At 38.4% G+C, this 25,880-nt stretch overlaps 1 protein-coding gene across 6 annotated transcripts; it reads left to right on the top strand.

The window, feature by feature from the left end:
• The first annotated feature begins 1,712 nt into the window (after positions 1-1,712).
• top1mt (DNA topoisomerase I mitochondrial) lies at positions 1,713-25,492 on the top strand. Of its 6 annotated transcripts, none has more exons than XM_017489245.3 (24): positions 1,713-1,880; positions 2,443-2,583; positions 4,945-5,029; positions 5,114-5,166; positions 5,262-5,322; positions 5,478-5,503; positions 5,629-5,697; positions 6,045-6,078; positions 6,158-6,246; positions 8,180-8,234; positions 8,515-8,885; positions 11,852-11,967; positions 12,076-12,197; positions 12,316-12,438; positions 12,551-12,738; positions 13,049-13,193; positions 14,412-14,555; positions 14,712-14,894; positions 15,291-15,359; positions 15,475-15,589; positions 16,542-16,669; positions 19,492-19,586; positions 20,128-20,277; positions 25,181-25,492. In XM_017489245.3, the coding sequence occupies exons 2-24, from the start codon at positions 2,501-2,503 to the stop codon at positions 25,281-25,283; spliced, it is 2,607 nt and encodes an 868-aa protein (XP_017344734.1). In that variant the 5' UTR covers positions 1,713-1,880; positions 2,443-2,500; the 3' UTR covers positions 25,284-25,492. The 6 variants fall into 6 exon arrangements, with proteins under 6 accessions (XP_017344734.1, XP_017344650.1, XP_017344819.1 ...); XM_017489161.3 differs by having other exon boundaries at positions 1,713-1,891; XM_017489330.3 differs by having other exon boundaries at positions 1,864-2,019; positions 8,518-8,885.
• The last annotated feature ends 388 nt before the right edge of the window (positions 25,493-25,880 follow it).

Here is a 25,880-nt window from a genome sequence, read left to right as displayed (position 1 = left end):
GACTTTTGTGCATCGGTTGCATCTTTATATTTTGTGTGTGGCGCATAAAAATCTATAGCTTGTAAAGAATTTCAACCAAACCTGTTGAACAGTAAGTCATTCCTAGTAAGCAATCTTTGCAGCTTATTTATCTGATGAAATTTTGTGTGAAACCGGGCAGCGCAGTGCAGTGGGTAGATCCGGAGTCCCCAGTTTAATCCTGAGCTTTGGGTTGATATCTGCGCTAGGGTTTTTTTTTTCACAGCTCCCAAACATAGGTGGATTGGCAGGGCTTAATTAATATCTATGGCATGAGTTACCCTTCTTTACAAGAAAGTATGTTTACATGGACATCAATCCAATATTAATCCAATTAAGACAATAGTCTGATTAAGAAACCAGCATGTAAACAGTGATTTCCGATTACTTTAATCCGACTAAAGTGATACTCGAGGTAAACACAAATCAAATTAAGACGTGGAGTATTCCTGTTGTAGTCACATTATCGAAGTGTGTAATAGACATGTGCATACTTTAATTACACTATTAACATCATGTGGGAGATTTCACCGTATTTTATGACAGGACACACATGGCAGTGCTCAACCGTTTGACAGCAAAAAAGAGCGCGTCTGCGTCCTAAACCACATACTTACCTGCTACAGTATATAGTAGGTACAATACATGTATTTCTATACACTATATAATATGTAAGTATGCAGTTTCGGATGCAGCCCACGGTTTCAATCAGTTGTCTATTAGCACGTATAGCATGACAAATAATTAACTGCACTTGAAACTTTCATAAAATTAAAAATGACACACCCAAAACTGTATACGGTACCATAACGAAGAGGAACTATATGTTGATACGTGAAATTCTGGAGGGAATGTAATGACGTGTGACGTTAATCGATCTGTGTTCTATAATATGTAAAACATCCTAAAATCAACTCGTGTAAACACCTTAATCAGAATATTGTCTTATTCAGAATAAGGTCAATAATTACATTACTGATGTCCATGTAAACATAGTCATTGAAGTCACAACCCTCTGTTACTAAGCCAAAGATTTATTATCTGGGGGCTCACAATTAATTATGAAGACTCTTACTACATTACATTACTACTTGCTACATAATTATTAATATGATGATGATATCACCTGACTGGATCGTTAACTATTAACATCCCAAAAATGTAAACTGGTAGAATACTTTCTGTCTATAAACAACTGGTAACGATACCCTTATTTACATATATTACACAATGTAGTATGTCGCAAAGGTATCAATCGAAAACTATCAACAAATGAATAAATAAATGACACATGATGAGAGTCCTTGGAGGAAGTCCTGCCTCTTATGAAAAAACAGGTAACTTCGCTAATTGTCCGCCACAGTGGCAGGCATCCAATCAGAACTGACTTCCGGAAAAACTAGTTAGCCAATGATATTTGAGGCTACAGCTGAGCCCGCCTACGGCTGACTAAAAGGAAAATATTCGCTCGAGCAGAGAAAAACTACAAAACTCAGAAAAAGCTTACAAAACTGTCAGTAAAGAGAAGGCGTGTTTTGTTGGCCCTTATGATAAACTGTCACTGTGATATAAAATTAAATGTGTGTGGTTTAAAAACGTGTCGCTACTAACTGCTTATTATTAGGTTGTTTTTCTTTTTACAGAACAACCCTGGACACATTTGATAATTTCACGTATTTCCTGAAAATATTTCTTGTTCTCGTCATGTCTCAAGTCCTCGCTTTGAGATGTCAGAATGAATAAATTAGCAGTTTTGCGTCGTGTGAACGTCAGGAGGCGTTAAACACACACGGATACCCTAGGAATCGAGTCGGCTAGTGCGCATGCGCAATTAGCGACAAGGAGCACTTCAAAAATTTCAGGTGTGAATAAGGTGATCTAACATCATCACTTCGTTCCCAAAATACGAGTTTCATTCACCCAATTTAGCTACCCCGTTGTTCTCTTTTCACGCTTTTGCATTGGGTTTTAAGAGAAATATTTCAGTGCATTATACATGATGTAAGTGTTATTTTCTCAAGCTGTACAAATTGAAGTGGCAGGGTTTTTTTCTTCGCACATTGGCCACGCTTTGTCGGCTGCTCATTATAAAAAGATATAATTATTATTATTATTTTTAAAAAACAACAACAACAACACACAAAAAAACAGCAACGGGTTCACTATGGTCTTTGTTACAGACAACCTGGAAATCTTGTTTTTATTTCACAATAATTTAACGTTAAAGTGCAGCATTAGACAACCCTTAACTTCTGCCGCGGAGGATATAAGCTAGGCTAGCCTTCATTCTCAGGAGTGCATGATGTTTAGAAACTTTGTCAGTTTTCCTTCAGTCATGCTTGTGAAAATTACGTTTTTGTCTGAAGGGTTCATCTCGTTTTATTTATTTATTTATTTATTTATTTATTTATTTATTTATTTTAGAGTTAGGACTGAAAACGTCTTATCACTGTCACCTACTTCTCAAACTCGGTGAGGAATCATGAAGGTGGAAGAAGAAGGTGAGAGAGCCAGCAAAGGCCATTCACACAGCAAGAAGAGACCAGCCGAGACAGACGACCACAGGTAGAGGAAAACCTTTTAGTTTTAGTCTCCATCAAACTGTGTGCATTTATCAAGTTTAGAAGCAGATTTTCCAAAGTGACTTATGGGCAAGGTTGCCATGTCTGAGTGACAAATGTAGCCCAGTGGCCATTCAAACCCTTTACACTGCTTTTACAAACATCATAACTAACTTTACAAAATACACCCACTGAACACTTTATTAGGAACACTATACTAATACTGGGTACAGCTTCTCTTTGCTTTGCTCTGAAAAACGGCCTCAGTTCTTCATGACATGGATTCCACGAGATCTTGGAAACATTACTTTGAGGTTCTGGTCCATGTTGAGATGATTTCATCACGCAATTACTGCAGATTTTTCAGGTGCACTTTCATGATACGTTCTACCACATGGCAAAGGTGATCTACTGGATTCAGTTCTGGTGACTGTGAAGGCCACTGAACTCATTGTCATGTTCATGAAACCAGTTTGAGATGACTTTTGCTTTGTGACATGGTGCTGGAAGAAGCGATTAGAAGATGGTAAATTGAGCGATGATTGATTTGTATTAACAGACCCAAAGTGTGCCAAGAAAACATTCCTCACACCATTACACCATCTCCTCCAGCCTGGACTGTTGACACAAGGCAGGTTGGGTCCATGGATTCATGCTGTTGGTGCCAAATTCTGACCCTACCATCTGTATGTCTCAGCAGAAATCAAGATTCATCAGACCAGGTTACATTTTTCCAGTCTTCAACTGGCCAGTTTTGATTTGTCTGTGCCCACTGCAGCCTCAGATTTCTGTTCTTGGCTGACAGACGTGGAACCTGACGTTGTCTTCTGCTGTTGTAGCCCATCCGCCTCAAGGTTCAACGTGTTGTGCATTCTGTGATCCTTTTCTGCTCACCACAATTGTACAGAGTAATTATGTGAGTCACTATAGCCGTTCTGTCAGCATGAACCAGTCTGGACCATTCTCTGTAGACCTCTCTCATCAGCAAGGCTGCAGAACTGCTGCTCACTGGATGTTTTTTTCCTTATTGCACCATTCTGACTGTTGCACATGAAAATCCCAGGATATCAGCAATTAGAGAAATATTCAAACCATTCTGATGGTTGTTGTGAACATTACCTGAAGCTGCTGTCCGTATCCACATGATTGTATACATTGCACTGCTGACACATGATTGGCTTATTAGATATTTGCATGAATGTTTCAGCGTGCGGGTGTTCCTATTAAAGTGTTTGCTGAGTGTATTTAGAATAGGAGAATTTAGAAGTCATGTCATGCACTTCATATTGAAAGAACTGGTTAAATGAACATGCTGCTTCTCTAAATAGTTTTTTTTTTAACCAAGGTCCTGCAATTTTCTGAATAAAGTCAGAATAAAGAATAGCTATGAGAATTCATTGATGAACACCACACATTTATAATTACACACAGCTAAGGTTCAGTTTGGGATCAAGACACATTCGTATGAGAGGTGATTACCCTAAATGTCTGCTTGTACATCTTTCAATACATTGATTTAATGATGCAAAATGTCCAAATCCCAAACCGCATACAAGAAAGACATAGCAGCATGTGAGAAAGTACTCCGTATTGTGTTGCATAAACTGTACAGTGCAGTCGGTTCAACTACAGAAGGTGCCAGCCTGCTTTTACCACTTCCACCTGGCCCACATACTCTATATTGTCAAAAGTATGTGGGCACCTAACCACTTGCACCCATATGTACTTTTTGAACATCCCATTTCAAATGTAGTCCCCCTTTGCTGTTATAATATAACCTCCTCTCTTCTAGGAAGGCTTTCCACTACATTTTGGAGCATGGCTGTGGGGATTTGTGCTCATTCAGCTATAAGAGCATTAGTGAGGTCAGGCACTGATGTCTAGTCAACATTCCAGTTCATTCCAATGTCTTCAGTGGGGATGAGGTCAGGGCTTTGTTGAGTTCTTCCACACCAAACTTGGCAAACCATGTCTTCATGGATTTTGCATCGTGCACAGGAGCACTGTCATGTTTGGGTCCCTTAGTTTCAGTGAAGGGAAATTCATTCTAGAATTCTAGACAGTTGTGTGTTTTCAACTTTGTGGAAAAAGTTTGGAGAAGGACCAGATATGGGTGTGATGGTCAGGTGTCCACAAACATTTGGCCATATAGTGTACCACTGCACAATGATGGCAATGAATTTCATTTTGGCTTGCCACATACACTTTAGCAGACTTGGGTCGTGATCATACCATAATTTAAATTTTGCCTAACTGGATATGGCATTTGAGCCATTGGTTAGCATATGTTGCAAAATGTTATTGAAAAGCCATAATTATGACCTTTTCCTCTGCCAAATTTGTCATGAATCATTTTTCATGCCAGAATTAGGAAGAAGGCGAAATCAGGATCCAAGAAAAACCTTAAAGGTTCTGAAGTAAATGGAAACTCCCACGGATCGTCCGCAAAGGTATGCTAGACATGAAAGGTCATACATTTTTAACACACATGTACAAGGGTGTTTTGTAAAAAAAAAAAATAATTTTTTTTTAAGAACTCACACTCAGGATCTTCACACAAACCTCTGCAGGAATCTAAGATCACAAGGTGTGCTTTTAAGGTCTTCAATATCTTTTGTCCAGATAAATGAAACCATATTGTTAGCTATACCTCGTAATATATACTATATATGCTTCACATAGCTCTGAAAAATTGAAGTCTGATGCTGGGAACAGTGGATCTGAAGCCGAGGGCATGAAGTTGGTATGATCTCTCTTTTTGTTTTTGTTACATTTTTGGGTTTGGGTTTTTTTTTGTGAAATGTTGACCATGTGATGGCACTGTTACCATTCTACTGGACATTTGCAATATTCTCTATGAGCTGTGATTTATGTAAGTAATATGCTTGTTTCTGTTAGGAGTCCTATGAAGACTTGGGAAAGAGGCAAGTTATTTATTAGCTGTTTGATTAAACGATTCCCAATAGTTGTATAATACTAATGCTAGAAAATTTATAGCATAACACGAATATGAATTCATGAATGTGAATGATCTGTTCTTGTATTATAGAGCGGATGGGAACAATAACTTGGAAGTAATGCGACCACAAGTGAAAATGGAACATGAAGGAAATGAATTGTCAGTGGCTGTAAAACCTTTCATAAACATTTATATTGTTATGGTTGGAGCTTGGTAATATGACAGTATAATATGGATATTGTGATAAATTATGTCACAATGCACATTGAGCTAGAATGGGCATTGTCAGTATATTCTTATAGCGAAATATAATTGAAAGCAGTCGATTAGATGTTCATTTTGTTATGGATCTTTAAATGTATAAAATAATGTAACTTCAGTGTTAAATTATTTCTTTTTTTTTAGACATCTCATTAAATTCAAATGCAACACTACTGTTTTGCTGGCATTTCGTTAGCGAGACTAAATATTATGCTAGTTATTGATTTGTGTTTTTATCTTTTAAGAGCGATTTTATCTGGGAAAACTAAGAACTGCAAGGTGTGTTGCTTTTTTCTTACAGTTGTGATTTGGATAGTCTTAGAATAATTGTTAATAACAGTTCATTATTCATTTTTAGTCGAGAACTCTCAGCCATAAAAGCAGCCACAGTCACAAGCATCGACACAAGACTACAGATGACAAGGGTCCTATACTCACAGGAAGCAGGTACAATAATGTACATTTTGATGTCATTTCATGTGAACTATTATTCATGGTAGTTTCATATAGTGATGCAAAAAGTTTAACTTTGTTTCCCTGAACCATTTTTTTTTTCTTTTTTAAATAATCCTTAATATGTCACATGTGCATGTAGTTATCAGCTCAACGGTCTGTAAAATTTGAGAAATACAGCATGAGAGAGGCAGGGGGGCTTGATATTTAGCTCCTCTTTGAATTTACAATTGTGTATTTCAAGAGTTTCACAAATGCAGTTACTTGTAGATTACATTGAATCCAGTTGACATGAGGGACTGACATCTTTGCACTTGATGTAATTTTATTTGCATACAAATACCGGAACACTTAGGAGGCTTACACACTGGCAGTTTTGTCCGAAACAGAGCAGGGTTTGCATGAAAAATTGGTCATTTGAAAGCTGTCGTGCAGTAGGAGCTGGTCTGAGTTCAGTTCAGCTGGAACTGAGCCACGATTCCCACGAATGAGAACGCAACTCGAACTCGGGTCCGCACTTGTTCAGGAAGTAAAGTAACCTGTGCATGTGTGTTAGCCGATGACGACATCATTAGTTTCCACAACACACGTGTACCATGAGTGGCAGGGGAACACTGTGGGATACAGAAGAGGTCGGTTGTTGCACATATCTGCTGCAGATAATATCTGCTGTGCATAAAATGCACCAAAATAATAAAATAAAATATATGGTGAATCGTGTTGTGTTCACCATGAGTGTTTGCGATGACGTAAGATGAACGCAAATGCACCGGGGTTTGACAGTGTGAAAACTACCTATATGAATTAGAAAGTAAGTGAACTTGTATATACCTTTTATCTAGAAGATACATCATAGGGTCAAAAGATTGTGAACACATGACCATCACACCCATATACTGTATGGTAATTGCCCAAGCTGTTGCCACAAAGTTGGAAGCACACAGTTGTGTGGAATGTATGCTGTAGCATTACACTTTCGCTTCAATTGAACTAGGGATCTGACAATGAGGAAATTTTCCCAACGGTTAATCGAAATGTGTCAATACTGGTATCACCAGGGGATGGGGGGGCGTTTCGCTCTTTCCCCTCTTTTCCCCCTTACTTTTAAATCACTTATGAATGGCCCTCCGCATTTCACTTTCGCTTTCGAATTACCTGCAATTCAGTGGCAGCAATTGCTTGAATGATGGGTTCATTATTCTTCTTAATGAAAACCACAACAAAACACTACAATAACAAACTCGCTTATATTAAACATAGAACTTTTGAAACCAAATCTTCTGCCATCGTCTTGTCAGTCAGCTCGCCTCACTCTCCTTAAATGTGATCTGTGCTGCGACTCTGGCTCATTCAGCACATGCGGAATCGTGCAGACACGTTCAGTTTTTAATTGTAGCGTGTTCTCTAACTGAACTAAATGATTTTTATTACTGTAAAAAAGTAAAATGGTGGTGCCGCAGTGGGCAAGTGATGTACTCGGTGTTTTGCCGAACACCAACTATCACAGCAAGCCTAACTTGATCTAAGGGGCCCAAACCTGTTCCAGCATGACACATGACAGTGCTCTTGTGCACAAAGCGAGCTACCTGAGTGCATTGTTTTCCAAGTTTGGTGTGGAAGAACTTGAGTGGCCTGCACCCTAACCTCAACCCAAAAGAGTGGAGGTTATTATAACACCAAAGGGGGACTAAATCTATAATGGGATGTTCAACAAGCACATATGGAGGTGATCGGTCAGGCGTCCACATACTTTTGGCCATATCGTGTAGCCTTCATCCATCACAGATTGGATGCAGTCATGTGAAGGACTGAGGGGAAATCCATCCATTCAGTGAAGAAACAAGGAATATTAAATAGCTAAATAATCCTAAATGGTGTGAAATTGTAAGTATTGTGTGTCTGAATAAAACTCTTTCCTGCTTTGCAGATCTGAAAATGATTGGAAAAATAAAAACACTAAATGTTCATCTGATCAAATTCAAGTAAGTGTAAAATTGAAGTATTTCACAGAATCATTTCAAGTCTGCCATAACTCCATAAGAATGAGAAAAGTTGGTATTGTCTTCTGAGAGCCCTGCACATTTTAGTTTTTCTGTGCTTTAATACATGTGATTAAGGTTGTATGTGATTAATATGATTTATTAACTTGCTGTTGGGTAAAGAGTTTGAATAAAGTTATTGCATCAGATTATAATATAACCTTCATTAGTTAACTTTCATTATTCATCGTTCTTGATGCTGTTCATATGATACTGTTTTGAGCAGGCAAAAGTGAAGCAGACTGATAATAGCCACACATCTCTGCCAGCTTTAAAAGAGGAAGATGTTGAAGATGTTGATCAAATCTTTGATCCCATCTCTGACTGCACACAAGCTTGCCGGTCTGTTGAGAATGATCTAGAGGTGAGAAAAGAGAAATCCAGTGCTGAAAGGAAGAGGGACAAAGAGTGCTCTGTCAATATTACAAAAGAGAAAACACAAGGCCAGAAGAAAAAAAGGAGCTCTCGCAGCACAGAACATAATGAACCAACGAAAAATAAGAAGGCCAAGAGGGAAGAGGACGAGGACAAGGAAAAACAGAAAGAAAAAGGACAAGCAAAAAAAGCTGATGATGAAGCTGGGAAATGGAAATGGTAAGAGTTTTAACTACTTTAGTAATACAGAATGATGCAATTATTTTAGGATATAATAAATTTTTATTTCTTATGTGTATAAAAATTTATTGGAGTTTGAAAAAATAGTATCTGAGCGACTTTGTCAAGGGCCAGATTTTGATGGCTAGATGACTGGTTTGCAGTGGTTAATACCAAAAGTGGTCCAAGAAAGCAACTGGGTCATAGGCACCCAAGGCTCATTGATGCGCGTGGGGAGGGAAGGCTAGCCTGTCTGGTCCAATCCCACAGACGAGCTACTGTAGAAAAAATTGATGGAAAAAGTAGAAAGGAGTCAGAACACAGCTTGCCGGGTATGAGGCTGCGTAGCTGCAGTCCGTTCAGAGTGCCCATGCTGACCCCTGTCTACTACTGAAAGTGTATACATTGGGCACATGAGCATCAGAGCTGGACCATGGAGCAATGGAAGAAGGTGGCTTGGTCTGATGAATCACGTTTTTGTTTTGTTTTTTGCATGCTCTGTTGCGCCCAGGTGCGTGTGTGGTGCTTATCTGGGGATGAGATGGCACCAGGATGCACTATGGGGAGAAGGCAAGCTGGGTGATGCTCTGTGAAATGTTTTGCTGCCAAACCATGGGTCCTGGTATTCATGTGGAGGTTACTTTGACACGTACCACCTACCTAAGCATTGTTACAGACCAACTACACCCCTTCATGCCAACGGTATTCCCTAATGGGAATGTCCTCTTTCAGCAGTATAATGCGCCATCACACTGCAAAAATTGTTCAGGAATGGTTTGAGTAACATGACAAAGCGTTCAAGGTGTTGACTTTGCCTCCAAATTCCCCAGATCTCAATCCAATCAAGCATCTGTGGGATGTGCTGAACAAACAAATCCGATCCATTGAAGACCCACCTCACAACTTACAGGGCTTAAAGGATCTGCTACATCTTGGTGCCAGATACCACAGCACACCTTCAGAGGTTTTGTGGAGTCCATACCTCTACGGGTCAGAGCTGCTTTGGTGGCACCTACACAATATTAAACAGGTGGTTTTAATGTGATGGCTGATCTGTGTAAATCAAAGCATTATGTTCAAAATGATTGTTGTAGTTATAGTTATGTCATCCCGGACTTTATGTGTTCCGTTGGTGGAAAATCCGGGTCTTGAAAGCTCTAATAAATAGAAAAAAAAATTGTACTCATTTAACCTGTGTTCGTGAAATAAATGGGTATTGAGGGGGTCTGTGTAATTACATTTATGGGTAAATGTGTTTTCCCCTCGTTGTTTTGTGCGGAACTCAACACCATCACTCGTTTCCGGCAGGACCATAGCAGATGTGACACAGTCACTCATACCCGCGTGTATTTGGGTGACATGAGCGCGTTAATTTCAGGCTTCACGTTGCTGCCCTGTATTCTTCTTTTCTTATTGTAATGAAAACGTGTTATGGTGCTTTGACTCTGCTGATTCGCTTTTCTGTGAAGTTTGATAGAACTGCGTTTGCGTGTCACTCCGTCAGAAAATATGTTCGTACCGCTGCAAGGGTGCGCGTGCCAAGGTCGGTTAGCCAGATGCATACAGTGGTGCATAGAACCAACAGATCAGTTGTTGCCATGGTTACAGTGTCTCAACAAGGTGCTCTGATTCTCAAGTGGGATGATTTTTTGTTTGTTTGTTTATTGTTGGGGTTTTTGTTTGTTTGTTTGTTTCTGTTAGCTCCACATTATTCCTGCTCTAACATTATTGTATTGCTAGGAGGGGGGAATATATATATATATATATATATATATATATATATATATATATATATATATATATATATATATATATATATATATATATATATTATTATATGATGGTGTGTCACTGGTTCTCAAACAACAGTGTGCTTTTTGTTCATCTTTTATTTGTGCTATTGTTAATGGAAACATTAGTGCAAATCTTTGTTACTCCTTTCATGCCACTAAAGGGCTGCCTTAACATCATGCACTGAGCTGCCAGTTTAAGTGCACTTACCTTGTACCTATTCTCACTGGCCATTTTGTCAGGCCTTTTCTACCAGGTCTGGCCCACTGTACACCGAAGAGATGTGACTATTCTCAGTATAGCTAAGAACCAGACCGGGCAGTTTGAAACACCTCCACCACCTCATTGCAGGGCTGAGAACAGTTCACCAGCTTAACAGTAGTTTTAAAATCAAAAACCTTCCAATTATGAAGGCTACAGGATGATTAATACACCTACCTGTCTGTAATTGAAATTTAACGTACATTTAAAGTGTTTCCCAATAGGGTAGGTAGGTCTAGAATTGACCGAGTGTACACAGTATTAAAATGACTACATGAAAATACTTTGTGATCATATACGTGTCTGTAGGTTTCTACATGTCAGTATGTATCTGTATATATTGCAAAGACAATGAAGGACCTTTGTCCAAGATGTTCTGTTTCTCTTCTCTTCCTCATTTTGAGCTTCTTGCAATGCATTTCTTTCTCTTTCTCTCTCCTCCTGTTTTCTGATCACTCATTTGAGCCGAGAATAACTCCAAAAGGTGTAAACTATAAATATTTTTTAAAAAAATTATTTAAGTCTTACCCTTACCGAAGGTGCGCTGCAGTACCGCACTATACTAGTGTCTCTACTGTGCTGGCAATATTCCAACACACAAATAAAAAATATCTAGTCACTAATGCTCCTATAGTGGAATAACGGTCAGTAATTGTATACCCACACGGTGCATATATAGATATAGGGTAAGTTTGTGATAAAATTTCCAGTGGCTGTAAGATATGATGCCTGTACCTGATCAACTGGTAACGCTGTGTAATTTATACATACTTTCTTTTTCTTGCACCTCGGAACTGCACAGACAGGTTTTGTCACTGCTATTTGCTTGCTATAATTTTTTTGACCTTTTCTCAGCAACTTAAAAATAACTTTTAGAATGTTTTTGAGTTATTTTAATCATGACTGTTCTGTAGGTGGGAGGAAGGGAAGCACGCCGATGGTCAGAAGTGGAAAAGTCTTGAGCATAAAGGGCCTCTCTTCCCACCAGAATATGAACCTTTACCAAGCAATGTGCCATTTTTGTATGATGGTGAGTGTTTTCTACTACATACTGTATACCAGACTTTCGTCCAAAGCTGCATGACTGCATTCTTCATTATTATTATTATTATTATTATTATTATTATTATTATTATAGGAAAACCTGTGCAACTTAGCCTGGCTGCTGAAGAAGTAGCAACTTTCTATGCCAAGATGCTGGATCATGAGTACACCACCAAGGAGAATTTTCAAAATAATTTCTTCACTGACTGGAGGGAGGTAAGCTCTTGTGAATGCCAGCAATTTATCTGCTGTCCACGATGCCTCACTTTGTCTGGTTTTGCCGTCAGGAACAGCTTGTTCTTCATTAGGTTTGTATGTCCTGCTCTGTCTCTAGGTAATGACAGAAGATGAGAGGAAATTAATCAAGAAGCTGTCCAAGTGTGACTTCAGCAAAATCCATAAATACTTTGTGGAAAAGTCAGAAGTAAAGAAGAACATGACCAAAGAAGAAAAACAGGTGTGTTTGAGTTATTTTAGTTCTGGTGCATTGGGTGGTTAATTTTGTTAGAGCACTGTTATGCATGTATCTGAATAAATGTTATTTATAACTTCGTAATCCTGTCACTTAGGTTTTAAAGGAGGAAGCTAATAAACTAACCGAGGAGTATGGATTCTGTCTGCTGGATGGACATAAGGAGAAAATAGGCAATTTTCGTCTGGAGCCTCCAGGGCTGTTTAGAGGTCGAGGGGAACACCCCAAAATGGGCAAGCTGAAGAAACGCGTCCAGCCTGAGGATGTAATTATTAACTGCAGTCAGTAAGTAAAAGCTCAAATGGATGGACATTAGCTAAGTGGTTGATTGCTACTTAATTATTTTCATGTATAATTTTAGGTAATATTACATTGCGCCACAGTTATACAGTGCCAGTCAGTTTGTAGTTCTTCTATATGGTTAATCATATCTTCATATGGTTAATCATATAACCAACATGAAATAATGGCCCATTGTGGTGCTTCAAGTCATTTAAGTGTGTGAATAGCTGAGACGTGAGCAAACACCTGTGTTGATCCTGTCAAATACATTTCACTGAGGGATTTTTTACTTGATGATCTTTGTCTTGGTCAGAGATGCGAAGGTCCCAGAGCCACCTGCAGGCCATCAGTGGAAGAGAGTGCAGCATGAAAACACAGTCACGTGGCTGGCATCATGGGTGGAGAACATCCATGGACACATTAAGTACATCATGCTCAATCCCAGCTCCAAACTCAAGGTAAAGGCTTCTACATAGCCTAAAGGAGCTACTCATTGTCCTCCACTCATCTTTACCTAATGGTTTCCTGTGTGTTTATTTTCCAAGTGGTTTCACGCTTGCGCTATTTTTCTGGACCGCGAAGGCGTTTGCACCAAGAATTCAGTATGTTTGGCTGAATATGAAAGCTATTTTTAGACTCAGATGTGGTCCGGAAATCTTGTTTCTGAAGTAGTCGTGTGGGTTTTTGCTGCAAGTGAACTCAAGTGTTGACTGTACCATATGAAAAAAGCAATCACCTCCCTGGACTGGGTGTCGAATAAAAGGGTTGGTTGAATTTGTCACGATACTTGGTGGGAAAGGCATGTTGTGGTCTAGGGCAGAGACGGAGTGCCGTCTCGATATGTGGAGTGAAGGATGCATTCAAACCCAAGTGACTACATTAGAACTGTTGATCAATAAATAATATAGTTAATAATAAAGAAAACTCAGAGCAGTAATCTATTATATCCTAATATGCAAAACATTTTTGCAGAAATTAAATTTACAGTTGTAACTTTTTGTACCTCTAATACCTTTTGTAATAACTGCTATAACACCTTTACAATGCACTTTGTATGGCTGACTTTACTAAAACTATTCTACAACTGTCCACTGCAATATTTTATAATCTCATTATCCGGTGTCACCCAGAAGAGGATGGATTGATTCCCTTTCGAGCCTCATTCCTTTCAAAGTTTCTTCCTCTGGGGTTGTTTCCTTGCCACCGCTGCACTGTTTTGTTCATAGGGAGCGAAATCTACATCTGGATTTCAGTAACACTGCTTTGTGACAGGGTCTGTTGTTAAAAGCGCTATACATATAAAATTCAACTGACGAGAGCAGTTGCACATTGTGGTTTTGAAGGAATTTGTCTGTGTGAAAACAAAGCTGCGTTATTGATCCTGGGTTTGGAGTTACGGATTCCAACCAAGTGTGAAGACGCCTTTGGTTGCACAAAAAGCATTCTCTGTTAGTTTGTTTACTCGTTACAGACAGTCAGCACTTTATATGTCTGTCAAACCTGCATGCTAGAAAATGTTTGTGTAGTGACGTGTAGTCAGAGGACGAGTATTAATATTGGTTTATATGTTTGTGGACTATCCTTCAGAAGAATGCAAAAGAAAGGTATAATTGTAATGATTTGAATGTTTAATGTTCAACTTTTAGTCCTGTATTGTGTTTCTCTGTCCTGTGCAGGGTGAGAAGGACTGGCAGAAGTATGAAACTGCACGTAAGCTGAAACTGAGAGTGGATGCTATCAGACGTGAGTACCGAAAGGCCTGGACTGCTAGAGAGATGAAACAAAGACAACGAGGAGTCGCTTTATACTTCATCGACAAGGTAGGTTTCATCATTGCTGAGCGTGATGATAAAAAAGAGTCAGTCAAAAAAATGCTGTTACAGGTGTAATGTAGTGTTGAAAATAATAAACACATGCACACTATTGTACATTCGTACAAATTATCATATATTGTCTTGAATATTCTGTGTGTGTAGCTAGCTCTGAGGGCTGGTAATGAGAAAGATGATGATACCGCAGACACGGTGGGCTGCTGTTCTCTGCGTGTAGAGCACATTACTCTCCACAAGCACCAGGATGGTCAGGACTACGTAGTGGAGTTTGACTTCCTGGGCAAGGACTCCATCCGGTACTACAACAAAGTGCCTGTGGAAAAACAAGTGAGCACTGCTTCATCCTTTGTCTTTGCAAATGGCTTACAGGGCTTACACACTTTGTAGTGTGTAGTGTTCCACTGTAAATGTGTGAATTAACAAGTTTATGCTTTACAAATAACAGACCTGAGTCGATGATTGGATGTTTTAATGTATTTTTGTGGTGTTGTTTTTTCCTCTTTAAAGAATTTTAATAGGCCTTAAATAAACCGTAATTGTTTATATCTGTATTATGTAGTACCAATTTCATGCTGCCACCTGTTAATAAATGTGATGAAAATGTTTTGCTGCCACCTGTTAGCAGATATGAAAATATAATGTAATAATTTTTGCCGTATTGCCCACCCCTAACTTGCCTGTAAATCCACCATCAGATACCGAGGTATAATATTTTGTTTTCAGGTTTTCAAAAACTTGAAACTTTTCATGGAAAACAAGGATCCAGAAGATGACCTATTCGACAGAATTTCTGTAAGCATCTTTCTTGACGTTTTGCATCATCCATTTAATATTTGTTTCTAGAGATCTATTCACAGCAATGACTTCATTACTTGGAATGCATTATTGTCGTTTTATCTCCTTACAGACAATCTATCTCAATAAGAAGCTGAATGAGGCAATGCCTGGACTGACCGCCAAAGTGTTTCGAACTTTCAATGCTTCCACCACACTGCAGGAGCAGCTGGACAAACTCACCATCGGTCAGTGCACACACACTTTGCAGTAGGAGCAAAAATACTGGCTCCGTTTCTTGCCTCTCATATGCTACAATTCCAGGGAGGTGGACTGGAGAAACTGAGCCAAGACTGGAACTTGCTGAATACTTCATAAAAAATTTATAGTCCTAGCCTTCAGCAGTTGAAAACTAACTCTCACATCTGTGTGTTGGACAATTATGTGAATATCAAGCATTTTGTTGATCTCCGTGGATTGAAGCGCTTTGCCAAACTTTTAACTGTTCCATCTGCAAAGGCCACTTTCAGTTTCGGGAAGAAAAGAAAAATCTCTCTGCATGTGAAGCTTTATTCACCAAACACAATACAACACAGTTACAACATACACAGTTACAACATCCAGTTACAACATCTTGGCTAAAACACATCTAAAAATATGCTATTCAGCGTCCAAAACCAGCTTATCTTTGGTTTTGATCAGCCAGGATGTCCAAAAGCGATTCAGAAGATTGAAAACCTTTTATTATTACTAGTAGTAGTAGTATTTTACCTTTTATTTAGCTGTATTTTATGTATGGTATTATATTTATATCATTCTTGTTTATTGTCTATTTATTATAATTAATTATTAATAAGTATGAAATAATGAATAATCAAAAATTCAGAGATGATAAAAAAAAAATCTCAGGTTAGGAGTGCACATACTGCAGAGAGTTGTGTGTCAACTCTGATGGATAAAAATACTCACAATGAGATTTATGAAAATTGAGTAGCGCACGAACTGTGTACCGTGTCATCATTAGCATTCTCCTTCTGCCTTTAAGTCATTAATAAATATTATTAATAGTGTTGACTCTGTTAATAATAAATATTATTAATAGAGTCATTTTGTTGATGTAGTGTCACATTGACCTTTATTTTCCACAACTGCCATTGGCTGTGTGTGTGTGTGTGTGTGTGTGTGTGTGTGTGTGGTCAGATGATATGACTGTGGAGGAAAAACTGCTGGCGTATAACCGAGCGAACAGAGCTGTGGCTATACTCTGCAACCACCAGAGGGCGGCACCCAAAACATTTGAGAAGTCCATGTTGGCTCTTCAGGAGAAGGTAAGACTAAGACATCCTGTAAATTATTAATCCTGTAATCACTGTTATTATTATATTTATATTGCTGACATGAACAACCATCACTACTAAGAGATGTTATGTCAAGTGTTTTTCCGGTACTTTTGTTTTCTAAGCCTGAATTATTCGGCATTATTCTGAGGTCCTTGAGTATTTTAAGTCCAAGGTCTGTGACAAGCACCTGTAGTCTGCGTATGTTGAACTGAGATCAGCGTTTGTTACAGTTAGGTGGACTGGTGTACTTCAGGCCTGTAATCGACAGTGTTCTGATGGGTTGCAGCTTCCTATTCATTGCATTTAACAGATTTGGAACCGATTATAACCCCGACATCCATCCTTACAGTAATTGATTGGGTGGAGCTTAGTTAGTGAGTACAGAGTAGAGCAGGCTGAAATGAGGAGCTGATGTCCATGCAGTGATTTTGTTATAAGTTATAAGAACAGTTATAAGTTATCAGCTCCTCCATCCATCTGTTTATTATTCCATTCTATTCGTACTGTATACAGATGATCGTAGGAATCAGCATACAAACAAGTATATTATAACATTTTTGGACAATACAGCCATACTTAGTTTGTTGACAAAAGATTCAGATATTGTTGCGTATAAATCAGAGAAGGGTTTGTGCAGTGGTGCAAGGAACATAACTTAATGTTAAACGTTAAAAAAAAAACAACTAAAGAAATGATCTTTGTCCCGAGGTTGTGGTTGATCATAGCCCAGTGTCGGTTTATGCCGAGGAAGTTGAGCAGGTTACAACATAAAAGTATTTAGGAATTGACTTTGATTCTCAGCTTCAATGGGGCTATCAAGTGGAGTGTGTTTGTACACGAGCTTGTCAGCACTTGCACTTCTTGCGAAGGCTAAGGGTCTACGGGGTGGATAAAAGTATCATGCTATTATTCTATAGATCCGCTATTCAGTCTATTATATGTTTTGGTTTTACAATATAGTTTGGTAATCTGTCCGTTAAATTTATGTCACAACTTCAAAATGTGGTTAGAAGAGCCGGAAAAATAATTGGCATGTTGCCCCTAACTTCTCTGCAGGAGATTTTTGAGAGGTCTGTAAAGAAGCAGAGCCTTAAAATTATTAGTGATCCAAGCCATATTCTTCATGAGGAGTATGAGCTGATGCCTTCGTACAGGAGATATAGGTACCAATCTGTAATCCTAATGGGCATAAATTCTCTCTAATTCTACTGTCAATTAAATTATTGAATAATAACAAATGATCTGTGTGTGTAGGTGAGGGCAAATGTGTAATATGTGGGATATTGTGTTATGTCTTAAGTGTAGGTATAGTGAAATATTGTATGTTGTGTGGATGAAGTGCAATTGTATAGTGAATTGTTGTATGTTGGCCTGCTCTCTCGAATGTCCATGACAGATTTCTCCTAAGGGAGATGATAAAGGATAAACTAACTAATTCACTAACATGGACTCGCCAGCCAGTTTGGGGGTTTTGTGTGTATTTGTCACTTGCAATATCGGTTTATTTTTTCTTTGGCATGGTTCTCACTGCTCGTTCAAAAACTGAAACCAGTCCAAACCCACCAACATTTTTATTTTGTTTATTACCGATTTGCAAGACATACTGATAGCAAGTGCGTTGTTTTGATGTTCAGCAGTGTCGCCTTGTAAACTGCAGTGTGGAAGAAGTACCTGAATTAACGTTCTTACTTGTATTAACTGCAGGGAAATAATTGACAATAAGACTCGATGAAAAAAAGATTTCTTAAATTTCACCACAGATAAGATGAAAAATCTACACAGTGATTTAATTTTTTTTTTGCTAATTGTTTATTTGGAAATAATTATCCTATTGTTTCTTTTTTGGAAACACACAAGGATATACAGCAACACTAAGCAACCTTGAGAATCTTGGCATCCATATTATTAATCAGAGAAATTGAGCAATTTGTTTCTGTTTGTGCTGTGTTTTGTTTGTTTGTTTGTTTATTTATTTATTTTTACTTATAATTAAACATTTGCACAAAATAGTCCAGTGTTTCTTTTGATGGGACAAACAGCAGCAATTAGTTGAATTTTTCTTTCTGGTTTTTCTATGACATGGTACGCATAACTGTTCAGCAATGAATATCTTGAACAGATTACACAAATCATGCATCTGGAACCATTAGGACTTGGGAAAAGAATTAAATGAAAAGCTTTATAGTTCTATAGCATTTGGTAATCAGAAAGTTTTATTAATTACAAAAGTTAAAATTGTGTGTGTGTGGGGGGGGGTGGTGTTAAAGATCACCACATCACATTTTGGCAGCTGGTATCTGACTACAAGCTGGACTGATAAGACTGATGTCTGTTTCACTACAGCACATAGCTAAATGACACTTTACATCAATGTTTTAGACAACTTTAGATAAACTGGCCACTGTGTTTATTAAATTGGCTCCTCACCCAACCTGATCGTCAAAGGCACGTAGCCTAGACGAGATTTATAAAATAAATAAAATATTTCCATATTGTTTTGGTGAAATTTACATATGGATTCTTAAAGCATTGTTATCAGTGTGTTATAGGTAGCAAAAAATGTTGGTCAAACCCCGTGTGTGTTTTTGACTCTTTGCCAGAATTCATCCACAGTGACAGCCGACAGGTTTTCCCACGCACATGGTACACTAAGTGAGGATAGCTGTCCGACAGACTTCAGAGCTTATTTTATGTAAACAAGCCCTAGCTTATCAATAACATATCAGTAATAGGCTGCCGTTGTATTGTGTGTTCTGCTCTTTCTTTATCCATGTGAAGATGCTTAGGTGGGTGTTTTTGTGTTTCTATAGATCAAGAAGAAAACAGAGGAAGTGGAGAAAGCCAAAAAGGAGCTGAAGCAAGCAAAGAAAGATCACAAGGAGCAACCATCAGAGAAGTCAAAGAAGTACGATCAGCACTAAAACTACCAGCATTGTGTATTTACTGGCTGTTGTGTTTGCTTTGGAGTTATTTCAAGGTTTGCCCGTTGAATGTTTTGTTTGAAATTGAGCCTTTGGCCATATTTTTGGTAAAGACAAACTAGTCATACTTGGATGGGCTGAGATTGCTGAAAGAATGGAGTGATATATTTGTGCACAGGATAGCATAGCTTTTTAAAATGACTGTATTTATGTGAGATTTTATTTCTTTCATTTGTAAATTTGTATCATTCCACAGACTAGAAGACGAGCTTGTTGTTTGTTTATACATGCCAGTGTAACCATAATGTTAATAATGCATCAGAAAGAACGAAAGGAAAAAAATGACTGTGTGTAAAATAATCTTAAACTGAGTAAGCGCTGGAAATGTAAGTAAATGTAACTCCAGCACTAACACACTGCAGCATGAACACACGGCAGTGCATCACTGCTCATCTGCATATTGTACCTGAAGCAAGTTATTTCTCTGAAAACAAGCCTCCGTCTCGTTCCGTTGCTCTCTGGTAGGCTGGTGGAGAAGAAGGAAAAGGCTTTGAAGAGGCTGTCGGAACAGTTAAAGAAGCTGAAGCTGCAGGAAACGGACCGAGAGGAGAACAAGGTCATCGCTCTGGGCACTTCCAAGCTCAACTACCTCGACCCCCGCATCACTGTGGCCTGGTAAAATGTTAAACATTTCACACTTCCACTCTACAGCATGGGGTTTTATGCTACTGGTTGGCTTAATGAAAGCTGCAGTAAAATGAATTTAGCCTTTTAAAATATAAACCTCTTTGGTGTTTGTAAACAAAAAGAGATGTATGCGCATGTAAAATGTTGTTTACTTATTATTATGGGTTAACACTAAAGGACAGGGAGCGCTATTTGGCTGAGCTGAAGGTGCGTCTCGATCCGCTCCCTAGTTCCTAAATCTGTATATTGTGTACAAGAGTTCCAAGTTCTGGTAAAGACCTACATACTCGCGTTGTAAAACGTCACCACTGGCATTTATGAACAAAAGGCAGGACCGATATCTTTGACATTTATGTCATAGATTTGTTAGCTTAATCACGTGTTTCCGTGATGGTATTTCAAGCAGGATCATTGGCAAGCTAGTGGATTTTTTTTCTCTTTTTTTTCTTTTTTAATCATTGAACACTTACCTTTTTAGACTCAAACAAACCATATAAATCAAATAAAGTTCAAAATCGCTAACGTAAGGCATCACTTGAGAGTTACATCAACTATAACAAGCTGCTTACATTTGTAGACGAAGTTGGCTGAGAGTTTATCTGGCTTTTTTTTTTTTCTTTTTCTTCTTCTAGCTGAGAGGCTTCAGAACATATGATGTCATTTCCATTAAGGGAACATAGGGAGCATCGATTACCTTTAAAATGGCCGATCCCTGATCAGCGCCATGACTACTGAACTATATAGCTGATTGAGACACACCCTAACACTTTCAAATGCTGTTACAACACACTGAACCTTGACATGAATAGGCTACAAAGGCATAAGACCCCACTGGGTTCCACTCCTCTCAGCCAAGAACAAGAGTCTGAGTGGGCACAGGCTCACTAAAATTGGACTTTTGAAAATAACAGGAAAACATCCCCAGGTCTTTTTCTACTCCTCAATTAATATATATGAAACTAAAATATATAATATGTGTTTATTCCATGGTCTGTCTGAATACTCGATTCTGATTGGCTGGAAGATCAGTGGATATTTCTAGACGTCCACTTCTCAGTTGGTCTGCAACACTTCCAGACTTTTTGAATTTGTTAGTAAGTTTGGTAACAGTGGCGTGTGTGTGTGTGTGTGTGTGTGTGTAATGTGCTTGCCATTTTCTCTGTTAAAGTCCATTGCTTTCTGATCCAGCCATGAGAATGATTTCAATATGTTCTTCTTTCAAAAGCATTCTTAAAGGCTATCTGAAATAAATAAATAAATATATATGTGTATATATATATATATATATATATATATATATATATATATATATATATATATATATATATATATATATATATATATATCAGTATGAACAATTTTGGAAGACGTTTTGCTAAAAAGTGTTAATTTCTCCTACATATGGAGACTTTTGCTGACACCTTGTGAGTGTATGTATACAGTTGTGAGGAAAAAAAATAAGTACACCCCTCTTTTGACATACAGTGCCCTCCACTAATATTGGCACCCTTGGAAAAATGAGCAAAGAAGACTGAAAATATTGTCTTTGTTTAACCTTTTGATCTTTTGTTCAAAAAAATACTGTGCAATTTTTCGATATCCATGAGAGCAAACACAACACAGGTTTATCCAAAAAAAAAAAAAATCTTGTTAAATATGGGTGTGAAACAATTGTTGGCACCCCTATGATTTCATGTAAGAAATGAGGTATATTCCAATTGACTTTTTTTTTTTTTTTTTTTTTTTAAGTACACCTGGGTGACTAGGAACAGGAAATTGTTCAACCATGACTTCCTGTTTCACAGGGGTATAAATAGGAGGTAACACAGGCCAAATTCTCTTAGTCATCCATAACAAGGGGTTAGACCAAGTTGTGATGTGTGGCAAAAGGTTGTTGAGCATCACAAAATGGGAAGTGGTTATGAGAAAATAGCACAAGCATTGAAAATGCCAATTTCCACATCAGGGCAATAATTAAGAAGTTCCAGTCAACTGGAAATGTTATGAATCACCCTGGAATTGGACGTGTGTCTATATTGTCTCAACACACTATGAAGAGGATGGTTCGAGTGGCCACAAAATCTCCCAGGATCACAGCTGGAGAATTGCAGAAGTTAGTTGTGTCTTGGGGTCAGAAAATCTCCAGGTCTACAATCCGAAGTCACCTACATCACCACAAGTTGTTTGGAAGGGTTTCAAGAAAAAAGCCTCTACTCTCATCCAAAAACAAACTCAAGCATCTTCAGTTTGCCAGACACTTCTGGAACTTGAAATGGGATCGGGTTCTATGGTCAGATGAAACCAAAATTGAGCTTTTTGGCAACAAACACCAGAGGTGGTTTTGGTACACACAGAGAGGTAGCCAAATGGAAAAGTACCTCACGCCCACAGTTAAATATGGTGGTGACTCTCTAATGTTTTGGGCTGTTTTTCTGCCAGAGGACCTGGACATTTTGTTAGGATACATGGCATCATGGGCGCTATCAAATATCAACAGATATTAAATGAAAACCTGACTGCCTCTGCCAGTCTTAAAAAAAAGTCTTAAAAGCTTAAAAATGGGCTGTGGTTGGATCTTCCAGCAGGACAGTGATCCAAAACATACATCAAAATCAACACAAAAATGGTTTGCTGACCACAAACTCAAGGTCCTGCCATGGCCATCCCAGTCCCCTGGACCCCTTGCCATGTATTCTCCAATCTCATCAGGCATTATCTAAGAAAACTCTGAGCTGTTATATTGGCACTATGAGGTAGCACAAAGTATTGACTAAAAAGGTGCCAATAATTGTTGCAAAAACAGACATATGAAGAGATGTGATATACTTCTGTGGTCTCAGAAGCTAGTATTGCCCCCTTTAGCTGAAATAACTTCTTGTAGGCATTTTGCTTAATTGTCCACCAGCCTCTGATATCGCCTTGCTGGAATTTTTGACTGCTCTTCCATGCAATATTCTTTCAGTTGCAAGATGTTTGAGGGTTTTCATGCATGTACTGCCCATTTCAAACCCCCCCACAACATTTCAATGGGATTCAAATCCGGGCTTTGACTAGGCCATTCCATAACCCTCCATTTCTTCTTTTTCAGCCATTTCTTGGTGGATTTGCTAGTGTGCTTTTGATCGTTATCCTGTTGAAAGGTGCACTTTTGGTTCAACTTCAAATTTTGGACAGATGGCCTGATATTATCTTCAAGCACTCTTTGATATGATGCAGAATTCATAGTTGAAGCAATGAATGCAAGCTGTCCAGTCCCTGAGGCAGTGAAGCAACCCCAAACCATAACATTTCCACCACCGTGCTTCACAGTTAGTATGAGGTGCTTCTTCTGAAAAACTGTCTTTGGTCTGTGCCAAACATGGCTGCTGTTTCTGTGGCCGAACAACTCTCTTTGATTCGTCTGTCCAGAGCACATTATAACAAAAGGCCTGGTCTTTGCCTATGTGCTCATCGGCAAACTGTAGTTTTGTAAAGACCTTTTTCCTGGCACGCCTTCCATGCAGGTCAAAATTGTTCAATCTCTTTCTGGTTGTAGAACATGCACTCTGACACCAACAGTTGCTAAACTTACTAGCAGATCCTATGATGAACTTTTGGGCTTCTTGGGGATTACTTCTTGCATCAGATGGTCTGCACTTGGGTTGAATTTGCTAGGACAGCCAGTCCTGAACAAATTGTCAGTCATTTGAAATCTGCCCCATTTGTAAATTATTTTCTGTACAGAGGAAAGATGTATTTCAAATAATTTGGTGAGCTTTTTAAATCCCTTGCTCGACTCATAGGCATCCACAACCTTTTTTTCCTGAAGGCCACTACATACCTCAATAGCAAATTGATCACCAGACACTAGATATGAGGTGGGGGAGGACCAGCACTCCATAAGCAGGTTCTAATCACTGGCACCTGATTCTAATTTTATGGATTTGAAGGTTTGATAAATGTATGGGTGTACTTACTTTTTCCATGTGACACTTTTTTTGTTAATTTAAATTGTAAGATTATTAACAAATGTAAATTTTGTCATATGATAGTGTATAAAAAATCCATGGGATGTATTTATTTTTTTCACACAACTGTATATAGGGGCAGAGGTGACTCGGTGATGAACATGGTAGATTATGAGAAACGTGACCAATAACAAGCCAATAATATTACTGACAAAACATAAAAGTGATAATGAAATTGTGTTTATAATTTAAAGAATCATTGATTAATGATTTGATGATGGATTGTGCAAATGATTCGCTTGGCTCACCAGCAAAAACCTGAAGGGGCACTCAGAGTTTCGGATAGCACTCTGGTGACCATGCCACATCTGCTGCAAATTATAAGGGAACAGTGGAGACAGGCTGTCCCTTTCAAGTTCATGTTTTGAAGCTGTAATTTTGTTTTTGTTTTTTTAATTCTCATTGTCTGCAATTCTTTGTTGCTGATTGTTTGCAGCCATTGTGAACAATGAAAACAATATGCAGCTTTGCAGTATTTTATTACACAGACTCCCTCACCATCACTTAGTAAAAGTGGTAGGTCAGTGGTAGCTCAGTGGTTAAGATGTTGGATTACTGATCGGAAGGTCGTGAATTCAAATCCCAAATTCAAATGCCAAGTTGCCACTTCTGGGCCCTTGACCAAGGCCCTTAACCCTCAAATACTCCATTTTATAAATGAGACAAATGTAAGTCGCTCTGGACAAGGGCGTCTGCCAAATACCATAAATGTAAGTAAAAGACATATAGCTGAAATAAGAGCTGAGATCCAGACCTAATCTGTTCTAGGTATAGATGATGATTAGTGAATTTTAGCTTTGGCTTGACCAGACCCTCAGAATGGCTGACCATTGCATGTGTGGTTATTTCAGCTGTTTTTAATAGAGAAATGTTTCTGTCCATAGGTGTAAGAAGCACAACGTTCCTGTGGAGAAGATCTACAACAAGACTCACAGGGCGAAGTTTGCCTGGGCTATTGACATGGCTGATGAAAACTTCCAGTTCTAACACACAAGAGGCTCTGCTTTTTTTCTCTCTCTTTTCTTCATTTGTTTTTCCTTCTCATTTCCAGTCTTTTTTATTTCCTGTTCTTTTTATTTTGAACAGCTACAATTAATTTTTTTTGTTTTTTTTCTTTTACAGTCTTGGTTAAAAAAAAACTACTGTGATGTGTCTCTTTTGTTGGATTTATGTGTGTAGTAAAATATGAATACAAAGCTTGAAGGCTATACTTTGGTTTCTTTGGTTCTGAATGAAAAGGCTCATGGTTCCTGTATTTTCAACAGCATAGGAAGGCTGTTTGTGAGGGGGGAAAAACCTTGCCCTACAGTAACACTAACTACATTTGTGCTTAAAAGCTGTCCAAACATTGGAACATAACACCACGCCTTCTTGTAAAGAAAGTGTTTCCAAGTATAGATGAGCTTGCAAGCACAGATTCAGTACATTCCTGTGCTGGGAATGAAAGCAATAATAGCATTTCAGAAGTGGGTGGTGAGGATGTGAGCTGAAATTCTCTTATTATGCAAAATGTCACACATGCAATGATTACACGCTTTAAGACAATTTGAGTGTCAAATTCACATGCATAATCTGTGTATTGTC

This window comes from Ictalurus punctatus, chromosome 1, assembly GCF_001660625.3.
Source record: "Ictalurus punctatus breed USDA103 chromosome 1, Coco_2.0, whole genome shotgun sequence".
Taxonomy (NCBI): domain Eukaryota; kingdom Metazoa; phylum Chordata; class Actinopteri; order Siluriformes; family Ictaluridae; genus Ictalurus; species Ictalurus punctatus.
This window is presented reverse-complemented; position numbering and strand designations above follow the sequence as displayed.